This window comes from Molothrus ater, chromosome 5 (genome assembly GCF_012460135.2).
Source record: "Molothrus ater isolate BHLD 08-10-18 breed brown headed cowbird chromosome 5, BPBGC_Mater_1.1, whole genome shotgun sequence".
Lineage (NCBI taxonomy): Eukaryota > Metazoa > Chordata > Aves > Passeriformes > Icteridae > Molothrus > Molothrus ater.
In genome coordinates, this window is record NC_050482.2 from 56,110,128 (window position 1) to 56,137,127 (window position 27,000).

At 40.6% G+C, this 27,000-nt stretch overlaps 1 protein-coding gene across 4 annotated transcripts in view; it reads right to left on the bottom strand.

Annotated features, from left to right (window-relative positions):
- Nucleotides 1-27,000, bottom strand: part of MPPED1 (metallophosphoesterase domain containing 1) — a 63,188-nt gene that overhangs the window by 6,605 nt on the left and 29,583 nt on the right. For all 4 annotated transcript variants that reach the window (XM_054514993.1, XM_054514992.1, XM_054514990.1 and 1 more), the window contains exons 4-5: nucleotides 24,983-25,204; nucleotides 4,361-4,476 (exon numbers count right to left, since the gene is read on the bottom strand). In XM_054514993.1, the coding sequence (XP_054370968.1) occupies nucleotides 4,361-4,476; nucleotides 24,983-25,204 (338 nt within the window). The remainder of the gene's footprint in view (nucleotides 1-4,360; nucleotides 4,477-24,982; nucleotides 25,205-27,000) is intronic.

Genomic DNA, 27,000 nt, shown 5'->3' on the forward strand with positions numbered 1-27,000 from the left:
GAATAAAAATAATCACTGCAATCAAAGCTTTTTTTGCACTGTTAATGGGATAACTCAATGCTTTACCCCTTTTTCTTCCTGAAGAGAATGAGGTATAAAGTGCAGTAAATCCAAAGAGAGCCTCTAAAGAATTTAAAAGAACATTAAACTATTTAAAACCTGTCCTGGGACCTACTTTTTTAGATTGAACACTTGAACCAATGTAATGGAATCTGTGCTGCCAATACTACAACTCTATTGTTATCACATTGAATCCTACAGTAGTGGAGCTCAGGTGAGGAATCCACTACATACCCAAAAAGTGACTTCCTTGAGTTAAACCACTTCATGGCACAGCAAGCTCCACTTCCCTAAACTGATGAATCTCAGATAGGAAGAGAAACTCAGGCCTTTTGCAGAAGATGTATTTCAAGTGCTGCATTTACTTGTACAAAAATTGTGTAAAAATGTATTTCTTATGAAAATAGACAGAAATGTTGCATCAACTCGCCTCTTTGTCTAAAAATACTGCAGGGGGAAGTTTACTGCCAACTGAAGTCCATGTTTCTTTCCAAGTAGTAGTATGAGGATGTTGTATGGGAGTGTTTGCAACAATCAATCTGTTTTCTCTCTATTGTTCAGTCATTTTCATCAGGCTCACATTTGGAAACCTAGAAGATAAAATCTTCCTGGATTTATTTTGTTGTTCTACATTTTCCCTGTGTGCCTGTCATAGCTTTGCATCTCTTGGATTTTCTGCAGTAGTGTGAATATATTGTGCTTTTAGCCAGAGGTACAGAGCCTGGACCTGGTTTTCATACATTTACTTTTGATGTCCACTCAAGCATGGCTAAGCAGCCAGCCAACTGGTTTAAAAGACCAGAAGTGTGGTATTCAAACTCTTGGAAAAGCTCTCAGATTTGCTAGAGCTTCAGGGTAGGTTCTCACATTGAGAAATACCTCTTTAGCTGCCACTGCTTGAAAACTGGGCTCAGTAAACTGTGAGGTTTTACCAAAATGGCAAAAGTTTGCACTTGTTTCATAGCTACTCAGAGAGCTAAGTTCAATTTTCAGAAAAAAAAAAAAAAAACAAGAAACAACCTGGGAGTGGGGCATCCTAAGTGCCAAAAAGAGGAAGTTCTCATCATGGTCAAAGACCTGAAGGTGCTGTTCGGCACCTGGCAGGGAATGTAGAAAAAGAAAGCCCTGCTGAACTACAGCCAGGCTGAGCAATGCTCACTCCTCCTGAATTCACATGTGCCATCAAAGGGAGGTCAAAATTCACCAGAGAAAAACAGCACTTATGATGTCAAAGTGAGGCCAGCAATTCCTCTGCAATAAAGTCATGTTTGGGGTTTTTTTCAGAGTAAACATATTATAGCCATAGGTATTATTACTCCAGTGATTTGAAACAGTTAATTGTCAAAATGTCTGCAGTGAACATAAAGCTGAAAGTATTTCCACTTCAAAAACTTCACAAACAAAAATCCATAAAATTAACTTCTCCATTAAATTAAGCATTATTTATGTTGAACATGTTTTTGTTTACATGCATTATCACCCTTCTGAAGCCTTCCCATATGTTTGCAGCTTATTATGTACACCTGACTACACAGACTAAGAATAATTGATTACACCTAGCTAACAATTAGAGTTCATCTTAGGGGTTTTTTAATGTTTGGTTACTTGAAACAGGTTTCTGCAGCTGTCAGGAAAGTATAAATCTTTGTCACAGACTATCAAGCAGACAGCTGCAAATGAAGACTTAAGGGTGAAATTAAATTAAAACCAAAGAAAATAAAGTGAAATTTTGGAAGAGAAATAAAAGAATCTTAAATGGAGATCTTTAGGAAACAAAAATACGCAGATACGGAAATGAGCATTAACACTGATCCCATAATCAAAAAATTCTATATTTCATAAGCTATGAAACACATTGCATATCTTTGTTAATAATAATAAACAGTTACTAATAAAACGGTGCAAAATCGCTGTTTTAAGCTTTTTTTTCCCATCCTCTGTGAACCTCCCATCTATTCTGTTTTAGAGTAGTTCTTTGGGATGAAGTAGTGCTTCATTCCAAAGCACTACTCTAAAACAGAAGAGAAAAATTACTTAGATTTTTGTTACATGGCTAAACGAAAATCAAAGTTCATTAACTCTTAATGGTTCTTCTGCATCTAAATCAGACCATTTCAAATCTATGTAATAATGTATTATTAATTAGTTCAGGAGGATGCACACTGTTGAAGTGAGGGAATCAGAGAGCAGCACAGAAAATGGATGATGGGCAGAATTTAGGCAGCCATGCTGGAGAAAAAAGCCCAGAATTTGCAAGAGGACTGATTGCTTTTTATGTTCATTAGGAACAATACTAGTGAGGTTCTGAGTTCCAAAATCAGAACAACAGGAATCAGCTTTCTTGTTAAAATAATTGGCTGGGAGGTTCAAGGGGGATCCTGTCTCCCAAAGGGTCCGTGGACAGAGCTGCACAATGAGGTGGTTCTGTAAGTTAAGCAGAGTGCTCAGTTCTTTGAAGTGTCATATATCTGTTGCCATGGGTGTCAGGGAGTCCAACAGCTCCTGCCCTCAGGCAGAGGGTTCTGTGCTTGAGCCATCTATTAATGCATCAATAAGAGAGAGACAAAGAAACAGGAACTTCTAAAAAATAAAGGAAATTCTTGGGGGATGATTGAAGATAAAGAATTAAAAGGAAAAAAAACCCCACATACTGAGCCATGGAGATGGGGGGAATTCACATTACTCCATTACAATCACTGGAGATGGGTGGCCCTTCCTCAGAATTACTGCAATTATTAATTTACTTTTCAATTATTAAATTTACTATTAAATTTATTATTAAAGTCTGTCTGTTGAGTGCCAGCTCTGCAGTGCTCTTTAGGGGTCCTCCTCCCTCTGCTGGATGCCTGAGGCTACTGGAGAGGCCTGGTGGCTAAAGCAGCAAGGTGGTTGAATCTCCACTTTCCAGCATTAGATTTCGAGTGAATCTCCAGTCAGCTGAAGTTTGGATTGTTTTACAGCTGGCCAGCTGGCTTTAAAAGGGGTTTTCAAAGTGCTGAAAAAGCTTCTGAAAAAGTTTTAAATATGACTTATAAATAAAACTACATGAAAAACACAGCATTGTGTCTTGGAACCTAGGAGGGATTACCCCCATACCAATGGCTTGGAGCTGATATCTCAGGGCTGAAACACTTAATTTCTGACATCCACTTTTACAATACAGGCTCATATTAAAATCAGTCCATGGCATGGCATGAGACTCCACTTAGGTGAAGAATCAAAACACACACCCCTAACTGTGAGAAACTGCTCACAAAGAACTACCTTCCCCCAGGATTAGTGAGCAGTGGAATGCAAACATGTCTTTCTAAAGAAAACAACACACAAACCCTTTAGATACTTTCTCCTCCAAGCTCTGAAAGAGAAGAAAGGGTGGAAGATGAGGGTTTTAGCTTCAGGAAATTGGTGAATCTAAAGGTTTAAAGAAACCAACTGCCTTCATTTCACACAAAGCACAGTAAGGCTCAGCAGAACACTTGAGTATATGCTTCTTGTTCATGTCCACTTATTAAATTAGTGAGAGTCAAACACAGTCACATTAAATATAGACTGCTGTATGTTAAATGCATTGAAAAAAAGCTTAAAAGCCTTAAGCCTTTACTGAATCTGGACAAGTTTGTGTGGTTGTATTATTTCTGTAGCAAAGGTAATGTCCAAATTTTCTAGGAAAACAAGAAATCTCTTATAGATACATAGCTTTTATATCACCTATATTAAAATAATTGGAAAATGTACATGCAAAACTATTTCTTTTTGACCTCTTCATGTTGCCAATTTATATTACAGATAAGCAATTCAACCATCCTGTCCAAAGAACAGGCAAACAATGGGGAGCATATGGGTTTGTGAGGCAGAAGGTGCACCAAGTCAGCATAATGAGGGAAAAAAGAGATTCTGGGTACTTGTTGGTGGGAGAATGCAGTAGCAAGTCAGGGAGAAAGTGATAAAAAATAAAATCCTAATCCTGCATTTCTCTTCAAACAGGCTCCATGCCTTCAATCTAGTAATTTCACCAGTGGCAGATTAGAGATGTGCATAGGAAAACTAGACCCTGCTTATTTGTAAAGCTCATTGTGGCTTTATGTGTTAACATTTTATTTTTAAAGCCATTATTTAATTCCCTGCCATTGAGCAGAGGTATCATAGGTAATCATGAGCTGAAGTCCTGGTGCTGCTGAAATCAGTATGCATGTTGCTTTTGACTTTTGTAAGTGAGGATTCCACTCCTTTTCTAAGGAGAGCCATCAGTTACCATATAATCATCTGAAATACACAGCTAAGAGCACTATTATTTTCTTACCGAGAGGTGGTCCATGTGTTATAAGAATATCTATTCCATCTGGAATAAGGTTCCATTTCTCTAATAGTGCTTGGCCTCGTGGAAGATTAAAGCCCCAGCCATAAAACCAAGGTTGCCTGCCAAGAGAGGAGGAGAATGTCTTCAGTGCTACTTCCATGTACTGGTTATCTAATTAAAATACTGAGGTTGACTCTTTGCTACCATGGAATTTGAAGACACAAATAGCATTAATTTTCTTTGTGTGCACAGTAATCCACTCTTTCCATACTAGCAGTGTAGTTTAACTTGTACAGCAAATACGAGCAATCGTCCCCGCTTTCAGTAGGCAGCACAGAGGATATTTCACAGTATTGCTCCAACTACTTACAAGGCCTGGATACCAAGATTTCCATGTGTGGATTATCACGCTGACTCTCACAACATTTAGAAGAACAGCTGTCTCAAACACCTCCACGTGATTTATGTTTCACATTGGCTCCCAGCACATTTGGCCCTTAGCCTATGACCAGCTGGGCAAGGACAGACCCTGGCACCATGACAGATTCTGCTCCAAAGTCAGAGACATCATCTCTGCTGCTTTGTTTCCCTAATTGGATACATCCTATCAGAACAAGAAGAATGCTGCTGCTTCTCTTACACACAAATTTCTTCTGTCCTCTGCTGTGTTGACTTGCTTTTAAGTAAGTCTTTCCATATTCAGGATTCCTTATCAGACAGGCATTTACATTTTTTAAAATGTACTCATGGAGCAGCTCATCATGGAGCAGCGGGATTGTAACACTGCCAGTCAGAATATAATTTATCTGTATCTTGCTACCCCATTGATTAAAAAACTATATTTCACAGAAATTATATCACAGTGTTAAATTATGTCTTGCTGACTAGGCTCTAATTCTAGGTCATAAAATTGAGGGGTTAGTTTTAGGTTGGAAGTTTTAATAATTTCTTGACTGATGTCCCATGGCCATACCCATATTTGAAGAACAATGAACAAAAGCTTTTTCTTCCACAGAGAAAAAGAAGCTCAACTACTGATGACTGAAAAGCTTTCTTTCTCATCTCCTACCTCTTCATCACATGCCCTGGATAACCAGGGTTTTGAGAAACAGGTGTCCCAGGGGAAAAAAAAAAAGGTGAAACTTCGAACATCTGCTATTGGGACCAGAAATACATGTCCCAGCCTCCAGAAGCTAGAAGCTGTGATGAGGGAGGTGAAGAAGGTGTGTGAAGGAGAAATGCCAACAGCACTAGCAGTGAAGCCCAAATCTTATTCTGAGTAACATTGCTCAGGCCAAGGCAGCTGCCTAAGGCACCTCCCTACATCAGGCCACAAACTCACACTTTTCTGGTTCCCTGTTCAGCATTCCAAGCAGCCTTTCCTCACTTCCTGCTGCCACGGTCTAGAGGGAGACTCAGGGGAGACCTTATCTCTCCAAAGTTACCTGAAAGGAGGTTTTAGAAAGGTGGGAATTGGGTCTCTTCTCCCAGGTAACAATAAATAGGACAAGAGGAAATGGCCTACAGTTGCACCAGGGGAGGTTTAGATTGGATATTGGGAAAAATTCTTCCCTGATAGGTCAAGTGGCTAAGTCACCATGCCTGGAAGCATTTAAAAGATGTGCAGAGGTGGTACTTGGGGACATGGTTTAGTCGCATCAGGTTTATGGCTGGACTCGATCACCTCAGTGGTCTTTTCCTAAACAATTATGGGATTCTCCTAACTGGCTTATTGTGCAGCAAGGTACCAGCAATGTTACTATGTGACATTGCCACACAGCAACCACACAAGCTCTGTGGAGCTGGATCTGCCCCTCCTTACATTCAGCTCACCACTGAGATAAGGAAATTATTTTTACACACAGGAATGCCTTGAAAATAAAAAACCTGAAGTTTGTGAGGTGCTTGGGATATTCCAGAAGTGGAAGACTTCATAAAAATGTACAGTGGTTGGCTTTTTCTAAACTCTTCATCCTTTCCTGCCTTGGGATTGCATTCCTCACCTAAGAGGCCAAGTATTTTTCTTCACCAAGAAGAAAATACACAACTGTTGGGCAAATTGTAGGCCCAGGGTAAGTTCTCTAAGATCTCACTGACAAAATATTTGCAAGGGCAAATAGGTGGCAAAAGAAGTGTCAGCACAGTAAATCATGTATTTTAAGTCACTGACAGTTTCAATGGATATGCCTGGGGTGGGCAGGGACAGGATTGTCCGTGGGTCCCAGATGGGAAGTTGGGGAGGCACTGTCCATTGGTATGCCAGACACAGAAAGGAAACCAAGGGAAAGGACCAGTATTTGCCCAAGAAGCAAAGGTCAAAAACTCACAAAATAATTATTTTAAGACTACAATGAAGCATTTTTTAAAGAGAAATATTCATGACTGCCACAGGTCTCACCAGAAGTCAGCTTAATTCTGCTGAAATCCAGACGACCACAAACCACATAGGCAGCTGTGAGAGCCTCTGCCTGCCTCTACCAGGGCTTACCAGGGCTGGACTACACACGGCCACTTTCTAAAAAAGCCCATTTCCCCTTATGAATAGGCATGATCTGCTTATTAAGACAAGAAGCACTTTCCCCCGTCCCTCCCTCCTCCCTCCCTCGCTCCCTTTGTGGTGACTGCAGCGGGGCTGGTAAGTTATGCATGCTGGAGCTGTTCTTTTGTGAAGGGGAGATGTTACAACTTGTGTGATTTGCCATTATGCTGTCTTTTGTGACAATCCTGAGATGGAAGGAAATGTCTGGAATATTTCTGGCAAAAAAAAAAACAAACCAAAAAACCCAGGTCCAAGAAAGGATTTAGTGGAGGATGTTGGCATGCTTTACATTGGAGAGAAGAAAGACAAATCACACATTTCAGTGCCCCCACCCCAAAGCAAATACCATCTTTATAAGCATATAGGGATTTTAGAAATCCCCAAGCCCCTTCTTCTGAAAATTTATTACAAAACAGCTATAAAAGTTTCTGAGTAGGAAAAAAAGCCTTCTTCTCTAATACCCACGAATGAGCCCATGACCTGAACGTCATGCAAAGACAACTTTGTCTAAAATTTGCATTTATGATAGAACCTGAACTCTTTATATAGAGTACACTGAATTTCTGTATTCCTAGTTAGAGGTTACTCAGGAAAAGTGTAATTATTTTGATAATGTATTTTTCAATAATATTAAATTTGATGAAGAAAATATTGCCAGGTATGTTCTACAAGAGAAAAATCCACTATCATCAGAAAAAAAGAAGCCAACCCAAGAAAAATTTATTTGGCAATTGAAGACATACATCATTAATGTATTTCACCTTTGAAGTGAAGCACTCATCTGTAGAAATATACTTTGATTTAGGTCTTACCTTTTTCAAGCAAACAGCTTGAGTGTTTCCAACACTCTACTGAAATTCAACCAGTTTGTTATTTTGATAAGAATAATGATTGTCTACATGTAAGATTCAAGGGGGAAAATATATCAGAGGTGAATTTGTTTACAGCACAATTAACCTTATGTTTAAAACATTTGAACAAGTTTTGCAGGCCAAATAATCTGCCACACAAAAAGGGCTGAATTATCAGAGTTTGTGCTAGAAATCGGATGTTGCTTTATGTACTGAATTTCTATCTTTCTGTTCTAAAGTAACCATTGGAATAATTTTCTTACAGAATGATAGTTGCTATGACAACCATAGCAAATTTTCCTTTTCTGAAACAGATGTCTCATTTAGTTGAAAATTAGAATGTGAAAAACCCATGGGAAAAATTAATTCAAACTTTAACAGAACACTGACTACAATGTAATCTCTTATACGTTAACCCCTTAACATCTTTCTGCACTCCTATAGTAACCTTCTCATAAATTCTAATTAAACCAGTTTAACCTCCTAGGAATGACCTTCTTAGCTATCATTAGCACTTTAGTTGCCTTTGAAAGGATCATTTCTGTTATAATAATAACAGAAAAAGTCATACTAAAAAAATAATGGTCAAACATATTACCACCCTAATTATTTATTATGATTTTTTTTCTTTTATTCAGCTACTATGGGAAAGAGCTAACATGTAGCCCAAGAATTCTTTTGTCATTTAAATGGGGCTTTACTTAGCATTACATGTGATCTACTGCAAAAGGTGGGGATGCACCATACACATCTGACCTGCCCTTTATGAGAAAACTGAAGGTTTTTCATTTTCAAATCAGTGCTACCCATCTCAATCTGATAGGCAGCCCTAAAAACAAGGGATACTTGACTGGGGAGAACTATCAATGCACATGGATTTTTCTATTACAAGTGATGAAAGACTGAAATTTGATCCTCCATTGCCTTGAATCAATTGAAACCTTTTAACTCAAAGAATGGCTTCCTTCCTTTCCAGCTCAAGGGGACTCCTCATAGTACCTGGGCACCCCTGCAAACAAACAGGGCAGAAAACTAGTGGCACTTCCAGAAACATCGCCCCCTTGGCACTGCCTGCAGGGCTGGGGGGTGTCAGCTAACACAAGAGCTACAAGATTTACTGCAGCAGCTGCCTCTAGGCTGCCCAGCTGAGTAACACAAATCTTGCCACCAGCAGGCACCAATTACCCTCTTTGACTTCAAGGGGAAAGCCCAGGAGCCACAGGGAGCTCTGAGCGGTTTGACTGAACAGCAGCGGTGTTTCAATGGGATTGGTGGGCAGCATCTTGCAAACACTCCAGTAGCAAAAAGTGCAGAACTGAAACACATTGTACCTCCTAATTTCTATTGGTTCCTATAAAAATATTTTCTTTTTCCACAGCTGGAAGGTAAGTTCTCTTACTAGAATTCCTTTGCTTACTGAATAAATTTCAAAGGTTCACAAACGCATGCAACTTGCTCCAGTCCTTCCTCCACAACAGTTGTCATTTTTCTGCTACAGGAAAATAAACAGATATTGGTTGGTGACTGTCAAGAAACTCAGTGGGAAAAGAATGGACCAAATCACCTTTCTCAATCCTGATCCTCTTCCTGAAAAAAGCAAATATTCCATATTTAGAAGACTGGACTACCCATGCTGAAAGCCATACTGGGAGGAGTGGCTGGTCAAAGCCCACGGAGCATGAAAAGCAGATTCCACAGTGGCAAACACAAGCAAAACTCCAACACATCTGGATTCCCAGCCCAAAAAACTCTCTGTTGGACATTTAAGTCTCATTTTTCCTGGTCTTGATATCATCTTACTATCATAACGAGCTACAGTCCTGTGAACATGGGTGTACAGTACTATACACACTGCATACCTGGGCAGGTTCTTCAGGTGTTCATATTTTTCCATTCCCCACCACTGCATAAGCTGAATTTAGCCAATCACTGTGTTTGTCTTTTTAGCCTTTCCTCATTAAAGGAAATTAAGGAATTAAAGGAATTAAGTAAATAACTATTTTACTGAGTATTTCTATTATTTTTAACTCTACTTTCTCTCCAAGTATTCACAAAAATTCATATTTTTGGGTTTTTTTTTTGTATTGGCCATTTCATCTAAAGTAGTTGTGAAATAACACAGAGCTTTTTATCTTTTCTTCCTTGCATGCAAAAGGGCCATCCAAAGCAGGAAGGAAAAGGACAAAAGCAGCTATCAGGCCATTGGTGCTAAGACTGACTGGCAGGCACTGTTTGTTTATAGGCTTTGAAATTTCTTTCAGTACCTGGGCATCTGAGCCAAACATAACTGAAATGTAAGGAAAAACATGTTTCAGAAATCTTCAGGAGCATGAGAAGATTTATATTATGAGTAACATCCATGTAAGAGAGGAGAGGGTGGTGTGATTTTTAGAGAATAGCAGTGGGCAAAAAGAATTAAACTGTGCAAAAAAGAAATTTTTTTTTTCATCCTTAATATTGAAGCCAGATCTTTTTAAATGAAAGTTAAGGCCTTATACTAACTAATAAATGGAAATGATGCAACTCAAATCTTCTACTGGCCATGACACACAACTCTGCTTCCATGGGGAAGTTTTCCTTACCTGCTTTGCATCCAAGGTTCTCACTCTTGGAACTCTGAATCAAATTAAATTATTGTTTTCACAAAAGGAAAGAAGGATAAAAATCTGAATATGGCCCTTTGTCAGTAATTATTTCTCTTGCAATTCGAGTTACACATGAAATCATTCATCTTTTGTTTAGTAAAGGATTTCATACAGCTCTGACTGCAAAGAAGAAAGAATGAGCTATGACTAATAAGAACTGATCATTTCTAAATATTAATCTGTTATAAAACAATGAAAAGTAAAATGAAATCTACTTTATCTTCATAATAAGAAAACAAGAAGGTAACAGGTAAGGAGGAAAATTAATGAAAGACTGAATTTAAAATATGCCAGTACCAAATGCAGATAGTTTATCTCATTCTCCTGGAAAGCAAATGATTATACCCCATCTGATATTTTTTAAAAATAATAAAGCAAACAAAGGTAGAAACTAATTTGGAATAATTAGTCAAAAGATGCAATGCTGAGGGTGCAGATGTAGAACCATACAGACTTTCAGAACAGTCTTAGGGATTTGATGCAGAGATGAGGTCTTGAGTTCTTGATGTCTCAGAGCCTGTTCCCCCAGTCTCTTGAATTCTCAAGATGTAAAACTATAGAAACAGCCAGGTTATCCAGCCCATATTTGAGATACTGATAGCTGGCAGCCACAGAAAGAAGGGTTAGGAGAGAAACTAACTGCCCCTCTGTTTTCAGTCACCATCTCATTTTCAATGTAAAACCTGCCAAGGAGGGGCCAACCCAGAAGGAAAAAAAAATTTGATGCCCATCTATGCATGGCATCTTTATGCTTATTCACTGTCAGATGCCCAGACAGCTGAAGAAAAAGAATGTTCTTCCTCACTTCCAGCTAGTTGGTGTTTGTTGTAGTCTGCTAAGACACTGCAGGTGTTGGCCACCTGAGGAGATGGAATACCCCTTTTAGGGGCTCTCTCAGATGAAAAATGACTAAAATATGTAGCATATGCAATAGGTGCCCTGAGAAACAACAAAAAAGGCTCTCACAGTAGCCACTGAGTTACTGAGCCCCCCAGTTACAGTCAGGCCCAAGAGTTACTCCCTCTAGTAATTCACCAGGTTTACATTCTTGTCTCAAAATACCAGGAGTGATCAGGCCATATGGACTGTCTCCCAGTTCTTTTCTGATTTTCCTCCCTTTTAATTTTTTTTACCTTCTTTTACTTAGAAAATTCAAATGCATTTTGATTTAAACAAGCATGAAAACGCTTCCAAAACTAATAAATTAATGCAACATGTGTGCAGATATGCATTAAGTGTATTATTAATAATGTTTCCAATCTAGCAACAGATGAACTTACTTCTTGTTTAAAAAAAGCACATACTGATAGTTCATATGCCATGTGTCTACCCGAAGTGAACAAAATCCAAGCAATCCTAAATTCCATATTTACGTTTTCCCACACGCCTAAAGTCAATCCACAGTGCAATGGTGGAAACAAACTGCTGTAATATGGCTTTCTATACCAAAAATGTACATGTTTAACAGCTATCCTTCAGCTATCTAGGAATCTGAGATACCTTAAAAATGTACCTATCTGATGTAGATTACACAATTAGAAATATTTGACACGCATAGGTGCAACCCTGTGTTGTAATATCTGGAAAGCTTTGTCTGAAAAAGGGCAATTAGGACCTTCTGAAGAAGGACAAGAAACTCAAGAGGACTGCAAGGATGTTGTGGGTTATGCAGGGAAAAAAGTAGAAGGGCCAATTCCCAAATAGAGCCTAATCTGCCTACTGATGTAAAAGACAGTAAAAAAATAAATACATCAGCAACAAAAGGATTGCCAAGGAGAATCTCCGTATTTTATTGGATACAGGGGGAAACATGGTGACAAGGACTGAGGAAAAGGCTTTCTCTGCCTCACTCTGTAACAGTCAGACTGGTTGTTCTCATTGTACAGAGCCCCTGAGCTGGAAGACAAGGACAGGGAGCAGAATGGAGCCCCATAATCCAGGGGGAAAGAGTCAGTGACTGCTACACCACTGACACTGAGGCACACCCAAGTCTATGGGGCTGGATGGGGATCCACCTAAGAGCTGAGTGTTACCACATGCAGGACAACCAGGGAATCAGCTTCAGCCAAGGTGGGTTTGGGACAGACAGCTACTGCTTCACCCACCCAGCTCCTTCTGTGACAGGGTGACCCCCTCAGCAGATGAAGGAAAGGTGGTTGTGTTTCCCTGGACTTTAGAAAGCCTTTGAGACTGTCTCCCACACATTCTCCTGGGGACACTGGCTGCTCACGGCCTGGGTGGGCCGTGCTTCACTGGGTATAAAACCGAGCTGGTGGGGAATGGAGCCACATCCAGGTGGGGCCAGCACCAGTGGGTTCCCCAGGGCTCAGCACTGGGGCCAGTCCTGTTTAATGTCTTCACTGATGATCTGGACAAGGCAATCAAGGCCTCACTCGGTCAGTTCATGGACAGCACCCAGCTGGGTGGGAGTGTGGATCTGCTGGAGGGCAGGAAGGCTCTGCAGAGGCATCTGGACAGGCTGGATCCATGGGCCCAGGCCAGTGCTCTGAGATTCCACAAGGCCAAGGGCCCGATCCTGCCTTGGGTCACACCAACCCCCTGCAGCTCCAGGCTGGGGCAGAGGGGCTGGAAAGCTGGGAAAGGCCCTGGGGGTGCTGGGGACAGCAGCTGGACAGGAGCCAGGTGTGCCCAGGGGGGCAGGAGGCCAATGGCACCTGGGCTGTGCCAGCCATGGTGTGGCAGCAGGGCCAGGGCAGTGACTGTCCCCTGGGCTGGCACTGCTGGGGCCACTCCTCAGATCCTGGGGCACTTCTGGGAACCTCAGGACAAGAAATGGACATTGAGGGGCTGGAGTGTGTCCAGAGAAGGGAACGGAGCTGGGGAAGGGGCTGGAGCAGCAGGAGGGGCTGAGGGAGCTGGGGGGGCTCAGCCTGGAGAAAAGGAGGCTCAGGGGAGCCCTTCTGGCTCTGCACAACTCCCTGACAGGAGGGGACAGCTGGGGGGGATTGGGCTCTGCTCCCAGGGAACAGGGGACAGGATGAGAGGAAATTGTCTCAAGCTGTGCCAGGGGAGGTTCAGGTTGGATATCAGGAGGAATTTTGTCATGGAAAGGGTGCTCAGGCACTGGAAGGGTCTGCCCTGGGAGGTGGTTGAGTCCCCATCCCCATCCAAGGAAAGACTGGACATGCCACTCAGTGCTCTGGGCACTGGAAGGGGCTGCCCAAGGAGGTGGTTGAGTTACCAGCCCTGGAGAAGATGTGTAGATCTTAGGGACAGGGTTTAGTGTTGGCCCTGGCAGTGCTTGTTTTATGTTTGGACCTGATCTTAGAGGCCTTTCCCTAAACAACCCTAAACAATTCCATCATTGCTTCCAATTTTCTCTGTTTTCTTAGTGGTGAAGAAAAATCCTCATTTTAATTCATTTTAAACAATGCTAATTTATTAAATGAAATAATTTATGAACAGCAATTTCACAGGAAGTGTTCTGATGTTAAAACAATTTCACAAGTGGTAAAATACTTTTCCCCTTAAAATCCAGTCAGGGAAAACAGAAAGAAATGTGGTGGTTTGACAGGAAATGTGTTTTTTGGGATGCTGTGTTTTGGGCCAATGGATATTCAGGCTTTAATATTGGCATTTAACCTGGCCATTGGGACATGGACACACCTCTGAGAACACGGGGTTAAAAGCAGAGCTCTCCCCTGGGAGGGTCCTCTTGGGTTTCCGGCGGCAAAGAGTTCGGGTCTCTCCCCCGGCCCAGCTGCTGGCTGGACAGGGGGAGGGGAAAGCCATGTGGCCGAGAGAGGTGGGCCTGAGCCCGGGGGTGGAAGGGTGGAAGAGAGAGAGAGAGGGAGACACTGGGAGCCATCGGGCAGCCCCCCCCGAGAGACACAGAGAGAGAGAGAGAGAAAGAGAGCCGCTGCCTGGGACTGTAACCTTGAAACTGGATAAACATGGGCCTGTGCCGGCAGCACGGCTGGGACAGAGAAGAGGGGGGGGGGGTTCAGCCGGCTGCTTGTAGGAGCTTTTAACCCCTTTTCGGAGAATGAGAACTTTACAGATCATTGACCTCTCCTAGAAGATAGAGTGGAAGATGAGGAAGGAATGTGCAAGTGTGAGAGAGGTCTGGGCGAGTGAGAAATAGTGGAAGAATAGAGAAGAACCCTAGTAGGAAGAGATGATGGAGTAGCTTTTGCTGGACTCTTTTTGTATAGCCATGGACAGAACCATGTTCCTTGTGACACAGAGACTGCATTCTAGGGGGAGGCAATGGCCACAGAACCAAGAAAGTTCAGTGTTGGTGCCCCTCGGCCCCAGGGGGTGAAAAAATATGGGGGGGACAGGTGTCCCAAAGGAGAGACTGTGCCTTTTTTGGATCAGGACAAAGCATCCTTAAAAAGACAACCCTAGAAGCAGCTCTAGTCCGTGTTCAGTAGTGAGAGCACTGGACATGAAGAGGTCACGATGGTAGATGTACTCCAGGCAGTGCCACGAGTGACACGGAAACACACAAAGCTTCGACTGTGTTTCCAGGGGAAGCCCATGGTACAAGAAGGACTCCTCTCCTCTTGATGAACTGAAGATTGATTGTTTGAAAGGTAGTTCTAGACTAAGAGTTGGTGATTTGAAGAATAGATGTATTGTGTTGGAAATTTAGTAGGGAGAGGAGGAAATGTATTTGTAAAGTTTTTTTTTCCCTGTGTGTGTGTTCCTTTTATCTATAGTTGTAGTGTAGTTAATAAAATTTTGTTTTCTTTCTTCCCTAAGTAAGAGCCTGCTTTGCTTATTCCTGGTCACATCTCACAGCAGCTACCAGAGAGAGGGTATCTTCATGGAGGCACTGGCATTGTGCCAATGTCAAACCATGACAGAATTCAGACGGCTTTGTTACAATTAGTTCCTGTGCCAATGGCTCTATTTACACTTCTTCATGTAGAGCCACCATTTCCTTCTTGATGTAGTAACACCTTTACTGTTTTAAAACCTGGGGAAAATGCACACATACAAGCTACCACGGAGTAGGGAGGCTGATTCTCACCAGGTGTAAATGGCTCGAAAGCTGGTGGAGCACTGCCAAGCTACTCCAGCTGAGAATCAGCTCCACATAGACCCACTCCAAACTAGTTGGCTATTTGTGTTTCTCTTGGAATATTGCCAAGGGGCTCATCACAGTGCCCAACTGTGTTTACATCTTTGAAATATCCTGAAATTGCTGCTGTCTGGGACTACAGCTCAGACTACAGATAGAACTGGTAGTCCTTTTGTTCATGGAGAAAAAAAATGAGGGGGAAAGCAGCAAAACAACAACAACAAAAAAGCACTTTAAACTTTAAAATCAGCTCTGTCTCATAAAATTAAACTTTCAAGCAAATGTGAAAAATAAAGAGAAAACTGCTGTGGGGGATAGCAATTTCACTCTTGTGGTTTATGGACTGCAGGAAAGTGAAGCCAATTCCCCATAGTGAGATTACAGGTCTCCTCTTCTACAGGTCTTAAATTAAAAACCAGCTGAATCCAAAGTGAGCTAGTTTACTGGATCAGAAGATTCAATTATTTCTGCTAAGTAACTGAACATGAACTACTTCCTTTTAATAATATACAACTAATAATTACTGCCCAAGAAAGGACTTTTCCCTACCAAGCTAATTAAACTAAAGCAATATATTTTTCAACTGCTCTCAAATTTAACTAAAGCGAAGAACATCAAAAAGCAAGTAAATGCAAATCTCCACTCACGTGAAGATATCCAAAGCCACACAAAATGTTCAGACATTACAAGAAATAGTATTTGCCCAAAATTGTTATGTTGAAATCAACGTAATTTCTGGTCTATATTCAGCATACGTGCATGTGTGTGTCCTGCACACTTGTACAGACATGGTGGAAGAGCTCTACTGCAAAGTGGATGCAAAGCACTTTTGGCTTCATTAACTGCTTAAACTCCCCCTGCAAGAGGTCACAGTAAAGTGTGTTAAGGAACTGGTCCACATCCCTAATACACAACAGGCAAGAGGTGTCTAAAGTACTGATTTTCCTCTGTTGTGATGCTCTGGGATTGAACTGTTCCAGACTCCTCAGCCCCAGGCAATGCTGAGAAGAAATTTTATTTGAGAGAAAACATTTTCTGGAATGTTCATCAACAAGAAAAGAATAAAAAAACCCGATATTCTAAACTGCTGTGACTCAGGAATACCTAATAACTAGAATTTATTGGTTTGACTGTGATGGTATTTATGGACTACAATAGGTGTAGTTCAGTCTACATTTTCATTTGTTCACATATCTACTGCGGAGTTTATATAGTTAATAACAACTATACTCGTTCAACATGATATAGAAAATTCACTTGGAATAAACAAATTTTTATTTTCTTCCATGCACTTTTTTCAGAAATGTTAATGATTCTTGCTAATTCATTTCAGTCACTTAATTTGTACGGAAGCATTCATTAAAAAGACCTCTCCTGAATTCAGTATGATTGCTCACACAAGCAGTAGCACCTGTATACTCAGAGCCTGCTGAATGACATTCACATCTCCTGTATTTTCAAGTCATGCAGAAAATGAAACGCTTTCCAAGACAAATTTATCACATCAAATGCACCAATTTAAGCTATTTTTTGTTGTTGTTGTTAAACAAAAGAAAAAATAAGGAGAAAAATGATCCAGTGATCTGTTCCTGATGCTAAAGCAGCCAGGATGTTAAATCTCACTTTCTGCCACTGGAAGACCTTTCACACTCCAGAAGTTCAGGATTGTTCAGTTCTCCACACCACTTTCCCTGAACAGCTGAGCTCAATAGATCAAAATAATTCTGCAGGAAAAACCATGCTTATGATCTTCCATATGCTGCAGACTAAACTACAAGTGCAGTGTAGTTTTAAGTAGTTTTAGAAGCACCACTTCCAAAATGGAAAATGGCTTCTTGTAAGTATGAAAGAGGAAATAAAAAATATCCCTCCAGCATTCTGTTAAAATACAATTAAACCTGTATCTATGTGCCTCAGACGATAATATATTTTAAAAGGATGATGAACTTTTCTCTTCTGAACATGTTGCTATTTCTTACACATCTGTCACATCTTACCTACCTTATACTGAATGCCTGAAATAAAATATCTTCAGCATTCTCACCATAGTAAAACAGCCACATCAGGTAGGCTTAGATGCCAAACTTCTCTCAAAACTTTCTGAAACCTGAGATGCCTCATTTCTAAATAGGGAGTAGAGTCTATTATTCCCATTGACGACTTTCATTTTTTTCAAGAACCATGTCAAGTCTACCTAAATTACTCACTTCTATTGCCTGCCTCAAAGTCACTAATTAAAACAACTCAAAATAGTTCCCAACTTTAACAATCAGGGCACATCTACCACTTTTAAAACATTTCTGAGCAGCCAAAATCCAGCAGTCTATAATTAATCCACATCCAGGATTTCTGCATCCATCCAAACAAAACTGTAGCAAACATGGAAACAAACCACCTGCTCAGAAATCTCCTTAATCTGAAGTTTGGAAGTGTTTTAGAGGGAATTTTCCTCAGGAAACAGTACAGAAGCAAGTGCACTTCAGTTATTTGTATTTTTATCTTTTGACCAAGTGAGAGTGCAGCACAAAAAGAGCATAAAAGGATCAAGTATTTTACTAAGAAAAACATCTAGTATGGTTATGTCCAGTAATAAAACATTTGATTCCCTATATATTTTTATTATGTGGAAGATGATAAATAGGTTTTTTGATTTGAAAGAACTAAGAATTGGAATGGTCACTTTGAGGCAGAAGTTTTTTCTGTGAATTCTGGGGAGTGAAACCCACAGTGTAACACCTTGAGCTGCTGCTGCTGCTGCTCTATATGGAAGCCACACTCCCAGCTTGGGAGGTTTATTATGTTAAATGAAGTCAATATATTATTTTAATACAGTTTCATTTTAATTGATGTCCACCTCAATGACTAAAAATTTGTACAAGGTCCCAGAAAGTAAACATTAGGTGATCCATCACTGGCAAAATGAAAGCATGGCCCTCTCATGAAATGAATCTATAAATCTTTGCTGATGGAAACTGAGTTCAGTGAGGAATGAAAAGCTGTTCTTGAAAAGATGGAGGAGGAAGGCACTGAAATGGAGACTTAGGCCTGGAGTCTATGTGGAACCAAAATAAGGCTGCCTCAGTTTGGCCCTTTGCATGCTCTTTGAAACTGTTTTGATTACACATGGAAGTTACCAGCCTTTCTATGGGAAGTGCATGTCCACACGTGCACGCACACACAGAAAGAAGAAAGAGAACATTTGACAAGGAGTCAAATAACAAAGTCACCTACTCTGTGATAAAACACAAATCAGACAAGAAAATAACAACTGAGACAAGAGTTGTGCATCCACACTGGATGCGCAACTTGAGTAAAGACACTTGGCTGGAATAGTCCAGACAACTGCAGTGCACCAAGAAAGGAACAACAGGTTGAAACCAATTTCCAGCTCTCCAGCCAAAGGGGGATGATGATTTGGAGAATAAGGTTCCTGTCAAGGCTGCTTTGGGCTAATACTAATGCAACCTACATGTTGATGTTCTTTAGACTGGAAGGAATTAATCCATCTTCTCTGAAGCCAGAGCTCACGGGATGGGCCTCAGCCAGTTTGCTAAACTCAATAAAAACAAGACTTGAACAGAAAGAAACTGCTTCCCACATACCTTAACTTTCTTCCCTCAGTTCCCAATTTTGGAAAAATAATGTGGCACCAAAGCTGTTGATCCATGTGTAAACATGCCAGGCCAAATCTAATCAACGCTCCATTGGAGGGAACCTACAAAACCCCAGGAGTCCAGCCCAGGCATCTGTCACTGCAGGACAAATGGTCACAAATGCCTTTCTAGGCTGACATTAATATTTGCTCTCACATCTTCCCTGACTGGGAAATTAAGAGTTTCTGGAGTTCAGAAGGCCTTTAACGAAGGAGGAAATGAGAATACATAGACACTAGAAAAAAAATTTACTTCTGCAAAAAGAAAAATGAGGTTCTGTTTCACAGGAATAGATCCCTCCAGAAAACTGAAGCCAAGTAAAAATCCACTGTGGATCGAGTCTGGAGGCAATCTCATCCAAAAGGGCTTCTTTAAGTTATCCAGACCAATATGTCATTTATAATAATGAAACTGTCATAGATTTGCAAAGAGAGTTGTGATTGTCCCTTCCTTTCCCGCATGGTGGAAAATGGAAAAAAAGTGCCGAAAGAGATAACATGCTCTCCTGCCACCTTGCATGCCTGTTTGAAAGCAGAAGGACCAAAGTTTCTCTTGCAGCTGTACACATCTGCTTACAACTATTATGGAAAGCTAGAAGAAGATCATCTCCTTCTGCTACTTGCATTTCTTTTGCACCATCAAGTAAAATGTGTACTCTTATCCTGCCACTAATGCACAATCATCCACTTCTTAACAGAAAGGCCACTCACCATTTTCTACCAGATCAGAGCATACACACAGTCCTTTAGCAGATGTACATCTTTTCTACAAACCTCAGAGACCTGTTCTCATTTCCATACATAATTGCACATGCACCTTTATAGGCATTTGTTTTTTACAGGGCATTTCTGAATAAGAACTGTAAAAGGATTAATATACAGTGGACTTATTCAGCAAACACAGCAGATCTTGTGCACTGAATGCATCAGGTCTTTTTGTGCAAACAGAGTGTGTAATTGTGCAATTAAAATCTTTGGCAGTTACAGAAACAAGAGTGGATGGTAGAGTCTATCTTCAAGCTGTGGCTAATACTAAAACTCTTACCTGCAGCATAGTACTGGGGGGGGAGTGATGAACTACAATAGAAGGCTGAAAATCTGTAACTCAAATACTCACTAATAAATTCTTAGTATTTTTCCATGAATGATGCCATCATAGAGTTAATACCCTATCTGATAACGCTGTCTGATGACAAAGACCTTCTGCTTCAAATCCAAATTCAAACTTCCACTGTTATCCCAGCTTCCTGACTCCTGAACCACCTGTCAGGACCATCTACTGCTTGTAGTGAGTGTGATAACAACAGCAAACTCCCTGTTGCAAAAGCCTTTGTTGATACTTGCCCATTTCAGGTGTCTGCCTCACACACAGTTCTAGTTCCATAGTGGGATTGACTGAATCACAGAAAGATGGCTCAAAAAGGACTAAAGGACTTCTGGAGATCTCCTGTCCAACCTACCACTCACTACCTCTCACCACCACTAGATCTGGTCAGCCATGACCAGAAAGAGGTCTTGGAAACACACTTAAGAGTGTTTTCTCTGCCACCTCTCTGGTGTTCCTACTGGCTATATTTTTACTTCTATAACTTACTGAAAAGTAAATTTAAACCCTCTAGAAAATGGCTTCATCCTTGGGAATCTTAACAGTCCCAAGTACATTATATGGAATTATTACACAGAATTATTTGAGTTATTCTATCTTCCAGTTTGTCTTATCTTCATAACAGTTCAGAACAAAAGGGGCGTTTAAAAGTACTTTTCAACTAGAAGCTTTCCACTTTACAGCAAATTTTATTGAGGAACTAAAGTCTTCTCTTTTACATTCACAGCAACTACAGCTGGTGTGTGCACAAGATTGTTTCCAGGTCTGTGAATATGTTCTGGCTATGCCCTGGGTTTTTCTGGGATGAAAACCGAGTGCATTTTCCTGTGACTTGTTTTTGCAAAAATAAATCAAGGTGTCCAGCCTTTATACTGAAGAAGAGCCAACAGTTCCTAGCATCTGGGCTGTACTGAAGGAAGCGCACTAAGAAGAGCAGTGCCAGCAGCTCAGGGAGTGATCCTGCCCCTCTGCCCAGCCCTGGGAGGCACATCTGCAATGCTGTGTCCAGTCCTGGGCTCCTCAGGTCAGCAGGGACATGGAGCTCCTGGAGCAGGGCCAGCAGAGGCTGCAGAGATGATTTAGGGCCTGGAGCATCTCTGGCAGGGAAAGGCTGAGGGAGCTGGGCCTGTCCAGCCTGGAGAGGAGCCCCAGCTGAGAGGGGCCCTCAGCCCTGGGTGTCCCTGCCTGCAGGGAGGGCTCCGAGCAGGGCCCAGCTCTGCTCCAGGGGCCCAGCAATGGCACCAGAGGAACGGGCAGGGACTGAGCCCAGGAGGTTCCACCTGGGCAGGAGGCAGAACTTCTGTCCTGGGCAGCGACTGAGCACTGAACAGATTGTCCAGAGAGGGTGTGGAGTCTCCTCACTGGGGATATTCCAGACCCCTCTGGACACAATCCTGTGCTGTGGGATGGCCCTGCTGGAGCAGAGAGGTGGGACCAGTGACCCACTGTTGTCCTTTCCAGCCTGAGCCATCCTGGGATTCTTTGAAACACATTGCATTCTTACTGGTGCCCTGCTCATCCATTCAGATCTGACAGCCAGCCCCAAAAGCACTGTGAGAAGCATCATGCCCCTAGGCCAAACAGCTACCCATTCAGCATTGCTCTGGACACATTTGAAGTCTTGGTATTCCTGAGTTTCTCATGAATGTTTTCACACTTCTCCTCCTTATCATCTATCCTGATAATCCACTGTCCAAGATATGGCTTTTGCAAGTACTAATTCCTAAGTAACTGCTTTTGTGCATTGCAAGTGGCATTTCAAAATGGCTGCTCCCTGCTCAATGATAATACTTATGTAATTAACAATTAAGACAGTTAAATTTTTGTTAGCGAGTAGAGGCTTAATCTGGCACTTGAATTCTTGTCCTTGGAGCCCAGGAGAGTTAGAGCATTGGTTTCTGAGACAAAACACTGTCCCATTTCTTCTGTGTAATTAAAAATAACCACTTGGTTTTAGATAATAATAGAGGACAAAATACCAAGTGCTATTAAAAATATTTAACCACACACAAATGGTACATATTTAAAAGACCTTAGAGACTGGCATGTTATACAAACCAATCAAGCTCTCATGGTTGAATTTGCATCTAAAATATTTTAAATAGAAGTATAATCTAATGTGTACAGGTTATATATAAAAATGCAGATGGCTACAGGTAAAAGACACTAAGTTAATGCTGCTTGGCTTTAATTCAGACCTTACTCCAGTGTTCTCAAAGTACTTTGCAACTATTGATCAACATGTTTTATGAATGAGGGATATCTCTAGCTTCTAATTATTTCTACAAAAGGTGATGTAAGACAGAAGGTCAGTGCTGCAACTAAAAAATAGAAAGTTTAAGTGCATATTTTTAAAATAGAAAAAGAAAATTATTTTAGGATATTAGACAAGCAACTGCATGAAATTTGACTTTCTTATGGAGTTCTGAGACCTTAAAGAACTTAAAATTGCAAACTCTTGACTTTGTTCATAAATATTTTCTAGTGGACAGTCTTGACTATGTTCATATATATTTTCTTTATAATGGACAAGCTTTTTAATACTAGTTAAAAAAAAATATTCACTATGTAAAGTTCAGCGAATTTCTGTATCTTTTTAGAGATGACATTACTATGATGTAGAAAGAAACCGAGATTGATTTCCCAGAGAGGATATGACAAAACTCTCCTTTTGGGGCAAACTAAGTATAGCAACAGAAATGCCAAAGAACAGTGGTGCTCACTAGGCACAGGAGTGTACCGCAGCCTGAAATCCAGCAGCAGCTAGTCAAACCCCCCACACAAGAGCTGTTTGTCTTCCCAAGCTTTCTGACTGGTGACCTGGCTGATGGGACTCTGCATCTGCTGCCCTGATAGATTGATGAAGGGCTTTTATTGCTACTGTTGATGTTTCCACTGGACATGTCATCAATTGGCGTGGAAACTTGATTCTGCCTTGCTCAATAGCTAGCAAAAAAACTCAGTTTGGCTGGAAGACTTTCATCAAGACTCCTTCCCAGATGGAGAAAGCAAGTATCTTCAGGAGACCTCACAACACTCAACTTCCTGGACCATAAAGGGGTGGGAGATGATTTAGCAGCATTGTAAAACATGGAGTGTGGAAGTGTAGCTATGACCTGGAGTTGCAGAAGTGATGGAGAGCGTTCTTTTTACTTGAAGGATAGATCATGGCAGATAGCTCAGGCAACTTGTGCAGAGTGACAGGATTTGTCACAAAGGGAATGTGGTAGAGCTGATTTTACAGAAACATTATTTATGGGTTAGTGGGTGGACTAAAGGTTTTCTCAACAGGTTTTTGCAGATCTAATCACACACAGAAAGTTCAAGTGGTTCTCTTTAGCCTCTACATAGTGCTACTTTATATATAGTATTTTGTTTTAATTTCATTTCTCTAGACTTCCATGCAACTTTTGGTACTTCACTGCCTGGAAAATTATTACTGACACTGGAAATATGGTGCCTGGTTACCAACACTGCAATGAAGACATGAGGTTGCCAGACATATTGTAAACAGAACGTAATTACAGTATTTACAGTTGAACATCAAAATGGGAAAAGATGCCAAGTGGCATTTCTCAGGAGTTAATATTGGGACTGATACCATCTAACATCTTCCCAAATAATTTGGAAAATTAAGTAAAATGCACATTGACTGCATACATTGTACACACAAGAGGAAGATGTACTATAAAACAGCAGGTTGGTAGGTTGAAAAAAACCAGAAAGATCTGGAAGTTTGAAAGGGAGAAAGAGAAGGGTGCATTTAAGAGAGAAACTAATCTAGACAAATGTAGAATAATAAGCTCAGACAAAATTAACACCCATCTCAAGTAACCAAATGGGAAAAAGCCAATTTTCATTAAAAAAGAAAAAAAAATCCAAGAGATTTCACAGTTTATTCACACTGAAAATTCACATCAGGGTATATGCATCAGGTTTGACAACTTGTTTGCTACATTTCAGCCTGATGTGATGTTAAAAGGAAGAATAATATATTCCCTTAAAACCCTGCCTTTTAAAATACATTTTTACTTATTTTAAACATGTACCGAATGCTCATAAAAGATCCAATTTACAGGCCCATCAGCAGAAATAATAAACAGGAATGGGACATTAGTAAGAGACACAGAAGCAGCACATACAAGGAAGTCAGGAACCGAAGTCCATCTGCCTTCAATACTGTCAAGGGTTCTAAGTGATCACTATGCAGTAGAGCAAAATCCATGAAATATTAAGCTGCCACTGAGTTGTTGATTTTAGAAGCTCAGCTAGACCTTGAGGAAAGCTATTACTTTATAAAACAAAGTAAAATTCTGAGGGATATGCAATAAAAGACCTTCAGAGTTGCTGAAATAAGCTTGCTGAGTTAAGCGACTACTGTACACACTAATGAACCTCCAATACTTTCTGTAGGATGGAAATTTTCAAAAGAATGTACCCTTGCAATAAAATTAACCTGTAATTAGATAAATTCACCAAGGATAGAAAATATATTTTATGACACAAAAGCCCCCTGTATGGACTGTTAAACAACTGCTCCTGGCTGAGAGTTTGAAGAGCACACTCTCTTTTTTTCCCATCATTATTTGGTTAACCATACCCACAGTACAGTACATTATTTTGTCACAGAAATGATTCATTACAAGAAAACATAAAAACTTTATCAAAGTGAGTGTTACTTTTCTTCCTAACAGCAATTCAAATACAGCTGATGCAGACAAAATGGCTGATGTGATAGCAATCAACAATATTTTTTTTTATGTATGCTTAAAAACCTGCTTACCAAGGGGAGCCATATATTCTGAATCCCCTCACCGTCACTTCAGAGTCTTGAAGATAGATGCAGTTTGTTAGAAGAGACTGTACATTTTCATAGCTCTCTGGCTTCAGCTTAGAAACAGAGGGGAAATAGTAAAAGTCCTGCTTGATTAAGTCAGCCATGAATTCCTGGTCAAAGGTCAATTCATGATTTCCTGCTATCACAATCTTGTATTCATAGGGCAGGCTACCTAAAACAGTGAAAAACAAACAAATTACTTGTTTTATGAAAAATCTGATAAAAGCAAACAGATAGACAAAGTGTTATCGGTTCCTGTAATATGCTCACATATTTGAAACAATCGAGCCTACCCCTACTACATGTTATTGTAATTCCTGCTGATTTCAGGTAAATGACATTACTGTCTTTTTCATGGCACACTATGATTTAGCATGCTTAGCATTAATGTGTTGAAATTACTTTCAACTCATCAACCTTAAAAACCAGTCTGCAGACTTCTGCTCTACTATTTACTTCTAGTTAATTGCCATTTGTGCTGCAAGTATCATTTACTGTGACAGTGATGATAACTCTTTGACAGAAATTAGGGTTCAAAGAAGATCAGCTGTAATGCTTCATAAAATCATGTCATCTCTCTTCTCCCAGAGCTGAGGTCTTTGTCAGCCTGTACTGACACTCAGAACTTGGGTCAGCCAGAGAGGTCTGTGCCCTGACATTAATATCAAGCCTTCAAGCAAGGCATGGACTCAGTTTGGCTGTCAAAAATCCACATCCCACAGTGAAATCTCACTCTTTGCCTCTATCCCATGGGCTTTTTTTCCTGCTCCATTTTCTCAGTGACTCCCTTAGCTCTGCAGACTATAATTTAAAGTGACTCATGTTCAAGAATATTTTACAACCCGTATTTAGTGAAAAACCTTAGAACAACCTCCTGATGAAGGCAAGAATATATATGCCCACACACGTGGGCTCTTTCTGAGAGCAGCACTGAAACAGAAACTTTTCACCTGACTCTGCATTTGGTTATTCACTGGATTCTGCCCCTGAGAGCTGGCATTGCCTGTCTCAAACAGCTCAGCACAAACCTCCTAAGCACATCTGGAAGAAACAAAGAGAGAAACTGTGCAAAGCTGCATTCATTAGCTTTGTTTCTGCACTGTTAATTTGTATCAGGATCAAGATGGTCAGAAGAGGAGATTGGGACCATAAAGAAATATTTTACTGAAAATTAAACCTGCCTTGCGTAACAGCAATTTTTTGGGATTTTAATTTTAGAAATGCATTGTTGATGACATAAAAATCCTTAGCGATGGCCCAAGCTTAACCTGCAGGCAGGCTATTTAGAGAACACAAAAAACTAGTTAATATGCAATGCCAAAAGTTGGCATGAGTAGGACTTCAGAATAAAATGCAACAGTGTGATTCAGAGCTATGGAAACAGAAGACGGAACAGCGCTAGCCTAAGGGAGGTGACACAGGGCTGAACTTTGCCAGATGAAGATGTGGGTGATTCTGAAATACAAGTTTCAAACACTAGGAACACCTGTATTAGGAAAGCTGATGGTACAGGTTCCAGTCTTTCCTATGGATCAAATACATACATGTCTTTAGAATATTTACCAAAAACTCTTTTCAGATATTTATAATTACATGTTAAATGTTCAAGATTCAATGATTTACCTGAAAGACTTCTCTGTTTAGTTTCTGAAACACTTGGCGTTTAGCAGATGTGTACTCCACCTGTACAAGCTTTCTAGGTGTGTGCACACATACACAAGTTAAAAATGTTATTTACATGCTGCAACATGGGGCATCTTCAGGCCTTAAAGGAATAAAGAAATCCTGTATCCCACAATGTCGTTACCAGCTCCATTTCTGTTCTGTTCGGTAAATCTTTTCCAGCTCATCTGATCCATCCATCTAGCAGCCAAGAACCTGTATGAGCTGGTTATAGTTGTTGCTTCCACTAATGTATTTATGTCATGTTGCTGTCTGTGGGTGTTTCTTAGGCAAATTAGCAA